Source organism: Diorhabda carinulata, chromosome 9 (genome assembly GCF_026250575.1).
Source record: "Diorhabda carinulata isolate Delta chromosome 9, icDioCari1.1, whole genome shotgun sequence".
Taxonomy (NCBI): Eukaryota; Metazoa; Arthropoda; class Insecta; order Coleoptera; family Chrysomelidae; genus Diorhabda; species Diorhabda carinulata.
In genome coordinates, this window is record NC_079468.1 from 18,265,402 (window position 1) to 18,276,921 (window position 11,520).

Genomic DNA, 11,520 nt, shown 5'->3' on the forward strand with positions numbered 1-11,520 from the left:
GACCCGATTATCTCGATTGGTTTCTGGAAAACAATGAATGTAATCCGGGCTAGTTTTCGAACATTTTGATCATGATCGGGCTAACCCGATCATAGTTTCCGAAAACTTTTTTATGATATATGGGTGTAACAATGGTTGACGTTGAGTGGAACCTTAGAACATAGAGTAGTATTACTTTATGTTCTGAGAGTGGAACTAACGTGAATTGACTGTCATGTCATTCAACTGTTCTATCAATATTTTGTTATGGTAATAAACAAGAGGTTTTTCTATTATGTACAATAGGTTTTTAAAATTATAAGGAAAAACTGTTTTCATCATAGTGTCATAATATAAGAATTAATAAGACTAAAATGGAAGTTCATATAGAGACAGCGGTAAGAGTTTGTCCTTTGGAATTTAATAATGGAGAAGGTATTTGCGTACAAACTAATCCCATTAACAATACAGTCCAGCTCAATAATCAAGTTTATCCAGTGAATTATGCTCTGCCAGCTAATGCTTGCCAAAGTACAGTATTCTCCACAGCAGTTATGCCTATGGTAAATCTTTTATTGGAAGGTAGTGATGTTTCCATAGTAACTTTGGGACAATCCAGATCTGGTAAAAGCTATACACTTTTTGGTCCCGGTTTTCACTTTGCAGCTAGTGAGTCAGAGCACGGTATAATACCAAGGTTTATTAGAGAGGTATTTACTAAAGTTGGGCAGTATAGAGATAGGAGCTATTCTATGCATATAACCTGGTCCCAAATATTAGGGGAAACAGTACAAGATTTAATAGGAGGATGTAGTGTTGAGTGTATGGGAATTTTAGACGCATTTAGGCATATCCAAATGGGCTTATCAAATTTAACACCCAAAGGAGCACATTCATTATTTACTTTGACTCTAGAACAGCAGTGGATGATAGATTCAACTGTACAGCATAGGATTTCTACAGCTAGCTTTGCAGGTTATTTATTCATAAATTACTTATTGTCAAGAAGATTTGCATGTGTATAAGTTGTTGACATATTATGTTACATGTAAAATGATAAGCACTTGCTTTTTTAGATTTATCGGGAAGTGAAAAAGTGGTGGTATGTGATATTAATGGTTTCATACAGACATTACCAATAGATTCTGGGTTAAGAACTCTCCAGCAGTGCATTGTATCTCTTTCAGAACCTTATGCCAATCAATATAATATTGATCAGCTACCATTTAATCAATCAGTATTGACCACATTATTAAGAGATTCTTTTGGTGGTCGTGCAAAAACATTAGTAATATGTTGTGTATCGCCTTTAATTCAAGATTTCACAGAAACTCTCTATTCCTTGCAATTAGCATTAAGGTGTAGATTGATAAAAAATATTGTTACTGTCAATTCTTACGTAACTTATGAAACAATCCAGGATAGTTTAGATGTTTTTGGATTGCAATTTGCTGCTAATCAATTATTCAAATTGGTCACAAATGCTGAAGAGTTATTTCAAAAATTGGTTTTGAATGGAGGTCTAAATCAGGCTGAAATTGAACAAATAAGTCAATGGTTGACTTTAAAGCAAGAATGTGAAGAATGTTTGAGTGAAAATTCTGAACCTCATAGATCCTTAGAGAGAATTGAGGAAGAAATTGAAGACAGTTCTGAAAGTGATAGTGAAAGTGTTTTGGAGGAAGAGGAGTCACAAACTTTATTGGAGAAATTAGATGGACTTATGGAAAATTTTGAAATTGCCACCAATTATTTAATTTCTAACTGCAATAATTTAGATAATAATAGTTCAGATGATTCTAAAGATACACCCAACAGTTCCAGTAATACTTATCATTCCAAAGGAGCAAGATGTAGAAGAGCTAGTGTTCATTCTGTGGGTATGTTATACAATAAATTATATTTTTATAATCACCTATTTGAAGTAATTTAATCGAGCTGGTTCCAAACATACTCAGTAAGATTGAGGTCAGACGACATAGGGGTCAAAGGCAAATGTGTCTTTTACTACTCTTGCATGAAGAAATCGAGGGAAGTGGGTCCAATAATAGCATAAAATAAACATATAACTTATCACATATTCTATGCAAATCGTTCAGTCATGTTTCTGTCAAACATTAACAATTCTATGCACATATTTAAGGAAATTCCACTCCTCTCCAAACAGCAACATTACCATTTCTAAACAGATAAACACCATACACTGCTCTTCCATTTCTAGACGCTCGAGGAAGAATCCATACCCCAATATATGGGTCATCATTCAACATACCAATTCATGAACTCTTATGGTGTATAACATTAAGCACTCACGACAATAACGTTCATGACCACGATTTTAGTCCAAAGCGAAATAATCCCAAAGTGGAATGGGTTATGTATCGTTTTGAGCGTTGGGGTGCATAATAACAAATAGAAAACAGAAAAACTAAAGCAAAAGCCTGAATTTTTTATGTTACAATTTGTATGTCATTGAATTTTTTAGTGGTGTGTTTAACTAATTTACATTTAAGTAAAATCAAAATGTCTTCAACGCCGACTTTGACTCACATCTGACATGGGTAGTTGTGAGTGTTAGTTATGACGTTATTAGTGACGCTTTCGTCGCAACCTCTACGATCGTAGTCCAAAAGAGTATTTCAGGCGCTGTAAATTCTTAATGAAATGCACCATTCGGATAGTCTTCTATGTATTTTTTTTTGAAACCGAAGGACCAGAAACATGATCCGACCAGAACTTAGAGAATCTCTATAGATAGGCATTGAAAATATGATCTTGTGTAGGTGGTAACCGTTAGTCGTATCCTTCTAGGTATTTCTTCAAGTTTCCAGTTGCTCCATATAAATAGAGTAGCCGCGAAATAAAATTTTTAAGCAACTTTTTGAATAGCCCCATTAGCCTGAATAAAGTGGAACCAATAACTTATGTAAACATCTTGAAAACACAAAAGAAAGCAACTTACCTCAAATTGTAAAATTTAATAATTTGGAAACATAAAAACTAGTCAAATAAATATATACATATTTTCAGTACTGACCTGGGTGAATAAAACAATTAATAATTTTTAATATAAATTCAATATTTATGACCGTCCCCAAGTTCTCTGGAGTATTTTGTTGTTCTCATATCTGAAAATTAAAAGTGTCCAGTTAGAGCTGACTCTTAATTTTCAGTTTATATTCATACTAAAATATATTTTCTAATTAGAATATTTTATGATTTATTTGACTCAGAATTGGTTATTGCAGATCTATGGAGTGTCGCAAATTCTGTAAACCTTCCAGAGGAAGAGCCAATAGTAGAAAATGAGCAAAAATCCAATACACTTACATGCGAAGGCAAGAAAAAAGTATTAAAACAAATCAATGCTGCCATCCAAGGCTACCAAAAACAAATTAGTGACTTAGAACAGACAATCAAAGTGAAGCAAAATCTTAGACAACAATTACTACAACACAAAGATACTCAATCTAATGCACTTGTAAAAATTGAACAGAAATATCAAAAAATGAAGACTGAATTTGAAAACATAGAAACAAAAATGATGCAAGCCCAAAGTCAAAAAAATCATTATTTAGAGGAACAATATAAGATGGAATTAGAACATTTAGAAACCAAGTTAGGGAATATTAAGTGTTTAAAAGATCATATTTCTGAGGATGGTAAAAAGTTGGTGGAGTTGAAAAATAGTCTTGATACTTCAAAAAAACAGTTGGAGAAATTAAAAAAATACAAAAAGAAAGAAGAAAAACGGAGACAAAACTACGAAGCGCAAATTAAACGGGAATCAAGTAGAATGAGTAAATCCAAAGATAGTTCTAGCAGTGAAAAGAAGAGTGGTGATAATTTGCAGGACATGCAACTTGTCATTTGCTCAAATAAATTCAATACAGGTAAAATTTTTACATTAAAAATTAGTTTTTATCTATCTAATGTTATGTAAAAAGTTTACTAAATCTCACATATACCAATTCTCTTTTTTTTTTTTGTAAAATTAATGTTGTTTTTGGTAAAAGATTTACGAATACAAAAAATACGAGATTAATTTTTCATTCATGTTTCATAAAATATTAACATCTTTGCATACACTGACAAAGAATATTTTTCAATGGACAATAAAGGCATATATTTAGTATGATATTTCCTTGTTTGAAACCCCTTTATATTTTTTACTTATGAATAACTTCTAATGCAGGTAGTATTCCTCTATAATTCTCCCGTGCATTATTTCATCTGATTTTACCTGTTTCTCTGAAGTCATCATATTTTGCTATCACCTGTTTCTTTTTATTCATTCTTCTTATTTCAGGTGTAAGAGATCTTGCAACCCCCATATCTAGTGAAGAACTGGAATGTTTACGTCACGAAATACGTAATTTGAGAAAAACGAGAGACTTTTTGTTGGAACAGAAGTTCAAAATGGACATAAAATCGCAGAATAAAAAAATAATTAATGAATTTGAAGAGAGAAAACTGTATCAATACGAAGAAGCAATCGAAGCGATAGATTTGGCTATCGAATATAAAAACGAAATAATCTGTGGTAATATTCCGGTTATTGAGAGATCTTTAGAAAGAGTCGAGGAACAAGGTGATAAATTACTTATGGATAGGTTGATGAAATTGAGCGAACATGAAATGAGAGTACTGCTCCACAAATATTTTCAAAAGGTAAGTAATCAACAGAGTTATTTATTTGTATGAAAATCTTCCAAAAAATTCAATTTTTGTATCTGTTAAACATATATTGTCTTGAAATCTATCTCGAGTTTACACAAGAAACACCAAATCAATAAGTGGTTACCGCTTTTATGCTCACCAGTTGAAACCACCGTCGAGTGAAATCTTGAAGTATAGCTGACAAAAAGTGTGGAATAAGAAGATGAAGTTTTAGAGATTCTAGATCTCATCACCCATTTACTGAGACTGGCAGCAGGGATAGGCCAATAATCTGACCTAAGTTCAAAGAGGGAACAACTATATCCATATAAGAACCCGACTAATAGAGGCTCAAGTACCAAAAATGATTGTGGGTATCTAGTAATACTTAAATTTAAAAGATTAATAAGAGATTATGTAAATAAAACGAAAATGGATATAATATTTTTAATTACCCAAGTGTTCGTTATACATAATTTAGAGAAATTTTCAGAAAATATATTTTTACAATCAATATTTATGTCAATGTCAATTCACCAAAGAACGCATATCTACCTCTAGTTGTGTTAGAGTCAACCTCATGAGATGCAAACTTTCTTCTATTTTTTTGTTAATAAATTTCATGGATGCGATTACACTTTCAGTGTATTTTGGAAATCTTCCTTTGGTAATTTCAAAAAGTCATGATTCCTTCTTATTAGAAACATGTCAGCTTGCATATGACATATCTTGTTGCAGCTTGTAAAATCGCTGTCTTTGAAGGAGTCTTGTTTTCTTTGTCTCTTGTTCCATGCGCAGAAAGGATGTTTTATTTTTTCTATCATATTTACTAACAACTGACCAAGTCTCATTGTTTTCCTGAAAAGAAGCAATACTTACCTATTGTACTTACTTGAAAGGATTATGTGCGCCAAATTTATGTAAATAGCCTTAAATTTAGCATTTTTGACCCCATTAGAGATAATGTACAGTACTGTTTGGAAAACACCATCTAAAGAGAGCTAACTCAAAAATTTGTTTTAAAGTCAAAACATCTATTAAATTCGAAGGCGACAAAAAAATAATAATTTCTGTGCGAATCCTTAGAACAAACTATTCTGTAATTTCTTGTATTGTTGAGATGTTTCATCAACTGATTTTCTCTTTTCTTGAATTGTTAATGAATTCATTAAGAGCTTTTGAATAACAAAACTATTTTGAATTTCTGAATTTTTTGGTTTTCCAGTTACATGATTTGATAATTTAATTATTTTAGGTTGTAGATTTAAGAAGTAGCAGCAAGAAACTAGAAGTGCAAGTGCAGGAATACGAAAATCAAAACGAAAATCTTGTGTGCCGGTTACAAAATCTAAGTTATACACTTCAACAGGTCCGATTGGAAGGAGAAAGAAAAATGGTTTTAATGCAACAACAGCATGAAGATAAAATCCATTTAGTATTAAGACACCTTGCGAATGATAGTACACCAGATTCAGACCAAATGATACCGAGAGTAATTGGAAATAAATTGATACCTAGATCAGTTGGTAACAGTAGCAAGCAGGTTGGGAAAAGTAGTAGCTTAATAACGCGAATTACGAGCATTGCTAGACATGAAATTGTGCCTAGACAACTGCAATCAGTAATTCCTGCACCACAAGCTAAAATTACTAGACAGAAAAATAAATTAATTATACAACAAACGAAGAAGTAAACGAGATAATTGGACCGGTACTTGAATTATGCTCAATAATGTTTTTCAAGGTACATTTTGCAGTAGATTGTACCTGATATAACAGAATCAGTATTATTTGCATGACATTTCTAGAATGGTAGTACTGATATTTGAAAAAATATCCTTTTTTTTTCAATATGTTGATTGTGAACTGCTGTAAATTTTGCAGTTATACAAACTGGTCCTTATGACAACATGGATACATGCGACAAAATTAAGTTTTCAAGTAAATGAACTTTGTAACAATGTCACCAATGTTGTTTATAAAATTTCGTTAATATACGTCTTATATATTAAATTATAATTACTACTTTCACCTCTGATATTGTTTCTAATTTTAATAATGAATCATTTGAAAACGTGGTCTTTCATAGTTAAAAGTCAAAGAATGGTACACCGATCTAAAATGAAGTCTATGTATCAGCTAAAGCATATAAAAAAAGTCTAAGAATTTTTTGTTATACTTTGTTAATTTCTCTTTAGTTTCTTTGTCAATTTGTTTTTTGTTAAAAACTGTTTTTATTAATTTATTACAATTAGTTGTTTTACGAAAAACTATAATGGGACTGTTAAATTCTATTGTTTACTAAAATTCATAAACCTACATTATAGTTTCGATCCACATATATAATTCACTATAGAAAGAGAGAATGCTAAACAATCTTTATCTTTTTTGACACCAAATTTATTATAAATGAAAATAAACAAAATTTTAATGAACTGGTATAGGAAACCAACAAGTTCTGGAAGATATATCAATTATCATTCATACACCTACGTAAAAGTAAGATTAATTTAATCAAACAGATGATCAATAGGATCTTTTAATTTTAAAATCCAATATTATTATGTAAATTCATATTCTTGACATCTTTTGAAACGAATTCTATTTAATACATCTGACAGTCACTTTGACATCATACCAGTCTTATCGTCTAACAATACTATTTTACCTAAGTATGCATTTTTACTATATATAAAATCAGTTACTTCTAACCTTTCTGGAATTTTTAAACAATATAATCTAAAAGTACCTTACAAAGAAAATTTCACACTTACTACACCAATCAATAAATTGCCTAACATCGTTAAATTTTGATAAAAAATACATTGGTCAATCTTTAAGGGCACTCAACCTCAACAGATAGCCTTTCACAAAAGTGACAGCAATTCATACCCCAACAGATGCTTGCTGGTCTCACGCGTTTTCTGTGAAGATCATTCTATGGATTCTTAACCTACCCATGTTTTGATAACTGAAAACAATTACAAAAAACACCTATTATTAGAAACAACATGTACTGCTCAAAGTGATCAATGTATTAATAAAGAACTGATTTAGATAACCTTTCTGTAATCTATTCATATCATTTAAATTTAAAAAAACAAATTCTATAAGAAAATCAATATTATCAGTAGCCAGCTAATCTTATCTAACCAATGAAATTCAACTTCATTCATAACTACCAAACCTAATCTAACCAATAAAAATTTGGTGTCATCCATAATCCAACCAATAAAAACGATTCGAATAGCAACCATAACCAAAAAACTTGATATTTATCTCAAGCGTAAAAATTGAACATTGATTTTTGAATCATATGAATTAATGTAAGTGATTCTTAATATTGTTATACTTTTATATTGTACTTTGACCAACTACGTTTAGTATATCGTTCTTAATCACACTCTACTTTTTCAAGTTTTTAAACGGTATATTAGCTCATAAAAAAATAAATAAATTTAAATACTTAAATGACGCGCCAAAACGCATTTGTTGTCACAGTATGACGTATAAAGTAAGCACTGTAAGATAATACAAATGTTTTAACATCGAAAGCTTTAATCAAAACATTACCATCAAAGCTATCATCTTTCTGACTACATTTTTAATTAGTAGTACTTACATATCTGCTTATACTCCAATTATTTCAGCCGAAGTAAATAATTGATTATTAGCAAAGAAACTTAGAAACCATGAAATGCATCTACTTGGGTAGATTGTCTTAATTCGGACATCATTTCAATTAGAATAGTATTTGAAACCCTTACAAAAACACAAATCACAACAGAAAGGCTACGCGCAGCGACCACTTTCCAGTATTTACTCACTTTCTACGTCACAAACGCAGTAACCAATCGAAACGTGTTTTGTCACGTGTTATTTAAATTATCATCAATTTATATTTGCGATTTATAATATTTTAAGTTACAATATAATACAATTCAACCTAAATACATAATAAGAAGTGATGTATAAATTTTTAAATATGTTAAATACCCAAATATATCAAGGTCTAAAGTTGAAAATTTGGAAACCACGAAAATATAAGTTCATTCATGTTAACAACTGTTATTCTTTTATGAGTCTGTTCCTATATCGGTTTATTTATTATTCAAATTACTTTAAATACTTTTTGTGATATACTTTTACTGTAATATATATATATATATACAAACAATTGAATTTAGTTTATTTTATTTAAAAATTAAATAGCTAGTTAGCTCAAGACCAGTAGTAAAAGTGTTAGTGTCCACGGTGTTCTAAACGATAAGCATACTCCTTTTTTAAATATTTGATGTTTTTTGTTTCAGCTTTTCATTTCCTTCGGTGAAATTTCAAGGAGTAGGCAGATTGACCTTAGAATTGAGCAAAAAAGGGGCGATTCGTTGCGTGGAGTAGGCAGATTGAAATCACAGAATCGGATCAGATATTTATTTATTTTCTTTATATAGAAATATTTCTAGTACAATTTTAAAATATTGAAGAAAAAATGGGATGAAATACAAAAACATAAAACTCGAAATAAATTCATTAGAATTGTAGAACTAACTCACTTAAACGGACTCACCTACTGCTGTACTAAAAACCGATATTGGAAATATACGCCAAATATTCAATTTTTATTATAACAAACGTTAATTTTCAATCGAGTTTAATCAAAATTGTGATATAAATTTTCTTAATTTTACACAATAACAAAAATATATAATTATATTCAAAACTAATCTTTAAAATAATTCATTTCATCCTTTCTCAAAAAAGGTCAGTGCTATCCAACAACACATCCTTAATTTTATTCACAGCTATTGAAAAAAAACTGCATTGAGAGAATATAATTATTCACAAAATTGATAAACAACATATTCTAAAATGGGAAAGTTCTCACCAGTTATCAAGTATTTTCACGGAGACTGATTGGGATCGCTATTGGGGTTACATAATTTTCGTAAATATGTCGCTAGAGCGACGCTGCGATCACAGATGTCCGGCAAATGGCGTCTATTTGTTATTGTTTAGAATCATCATAATAAGTTTTATTTACGACCACCATTAAAATTAAACATTTAAAACCTCATATAAATACGTCAAATTACATATTATAAATAAGCGAAAAAAAAAACAATGCTTTTTAAATGGAAGTTCCATTATTACACCCAAAGGAGTGCGAAGAAGTACAATGCTTTTTAAATGAAATAATCACATATATGTAATACTTCTATATGGGGAAAAAACGTCCCTACGTTACGGTGCCAACTATACTCATTTTCTCTCTCGTTCGAGACACTTTATCTATATTGTGCGTGCTTGAGAATGCGCAGTACCGATCTGGAACCTCGGAGGATAGAGAAATCGTAGTTATTATGTCTTCTTTAGTCGGAACAGCTTCCACTTATAGGAACTGTCCATATAGAAGTAATACATATATGAATTATCATTATTTATAACATTCTTTATTTGAATATTTATCAAGTTACCTTAGATAATTTTGTGTTGTGTCTTCTGACAATGGTTCAGTAATTGTAATAATTTTTCTAATGTCTTTAAGAAAAGTGTAAAACGTCATCGTATTTTGCAAAATATTTTTCAAATTTTGAATGATAAAACACTGATTGTTTTAAGCTACATAAACACGGAAGAAGAATCTGATTGCACTCCTCCTGAAATTGAGTGCAATGTAACTCAAAACCTGCTTCCTAAAAAGTCAAGAAAATATAAGTGAAGCCATATAGCGATTTTTTGGATTGGTAAAACACCAAAAAAAATCAAAACTAACCCGGAAAATACTCCTATTGTATTTTTCTCCCAATGTCAATGGAAATGATCAACGTTATGGTTCCATTATTCAATATTGAAAACTACCATGAATTTAAATTATAGTTCTGATTGCAACAAAAGTATTTTTTATGTGATGGTAGATAAAATATTGTATGATACTCGTGCGTGAAGAACTTTTGCGCAAATGAAAGGCACGAGCGTAGCGACTCGTGCGCAAAAGAATCACTTTACGCACTTGTATAATGAATAACTATTAAAAGTTGTAGAATAAATGACTTTTGTAATAATTATAAAAAAATAGTAAATCGTTGTATAGTTGATGGCTGCACAAGGACTCTTGTTGAAAGTCAAGAACCAATTCCAATGCTTTAATTATATATTCTCTTGACTGCAAACTATGATGAATCATATCAAATAATTGAATTCTTTGTTCTTGCAAATGAATGTAAAAATCTACGAAAAGTGTTTTTTCTTTTAAAGTAGGAGTAGGTCTTGAGGGCAAACAGTTTCAACAGAACAAGTTTCATTCTTATATGGCGGAATCGTGACAGAACCTTTGAAATGAATCCTCAACGTTTCTTCTTAGATCATGAATAACATCGAGAAGAATATAATAGTTCATAAATGAACTAAATGTTAACAAAACTTATAATTCCTACTTTGATGATTATAACGGAAAAGTAGCACTTGTTCAAAATATTTTTTTCGTCAACCGTTCAAAATATCCAAATACTTTTGTTAAAACCCATAACCTCAGCAATAGAGTATTGCCCTCTAGAAACAAACCTAAATAACATGGGACTGAATAAAAAAGGAAGAATCGGTTGAAAATGTTGCTGAATTCTCAGGCACTGAATCTTACGACTTGAGCTAATTCGGAAATATAAAGCGATAATTTTCACAAGATGTAAAACTGACATTTTCATGTTAAGTTGGAAACACTGTACGAGCTCTTAGAGAAAAAAATATTTAAAAACATATACTTACACTTGAACAGAATACTTATTTCTTTGTAAAATATGAAGAGTTAATTACATTTTGTACAATTTAGTATTAAATTATCAGGTTCAATTCTCATAGGACTTCAAATTAAGCAAAGTTATAATGC

General features: G+C 30.5%; 1 protein-coding gene across 1 annotated transcript; it reads left to right on the forward strand.

The window, feature by feature from the left end:
- The first annotated feature begins 167 nt into the window (after positions 1-167).
- On the forward strand, positions 168-8,814 carry LOC130898179 (kinesin-like protein costa). Its single transcript, XM_057807266.1, has 5 exons — positions 168-954; positions 1,056-1,859; positions 3,228-3,872; positions 4,289-4,650; positions 5,894-8,814. Exons 1-5 carry the CDS (start codon positions 354-356, stop codon positions 6,329-6,331), a joined length of 2,850 nt encoding a protein of 949 aa, XP_057663249.1. The 5' UTR covers positions 168-353; the 3' UTR covers positions 6,332-8,814.
- The last annotated feature ends 2,706 nt before the right edge of the window (positions 8,815-11,520 follow it).

What these genes read in the sequence shown, in the direction of transcription:
- LOC130898179 (XM_057807266.1), top strand. Translation starts at nt 354, where the DNA reads ATGGAAGTTCATATAGAGACAGCGGTAAGAGTTTGTCCTTTGGAATTT. An exon ending in TTCTACAGCTAGCTTTGCAG is followed by an intron (nt 955 to 1,055) that starts GTTATTTATTCA and finishes TTGCTTTTTTAG; the next exon opens with ATTTATCGGGAAGTGAAAAA. An exon ending in TCCACAAATATTTTCAAAAG is followed by an intron (nt 4,651 to 5,893) that starts GTAAGTAATCAA and finishes TAATTATTTTAG; the next exon opens with GTTGTAGATTTAAGAAGTAG.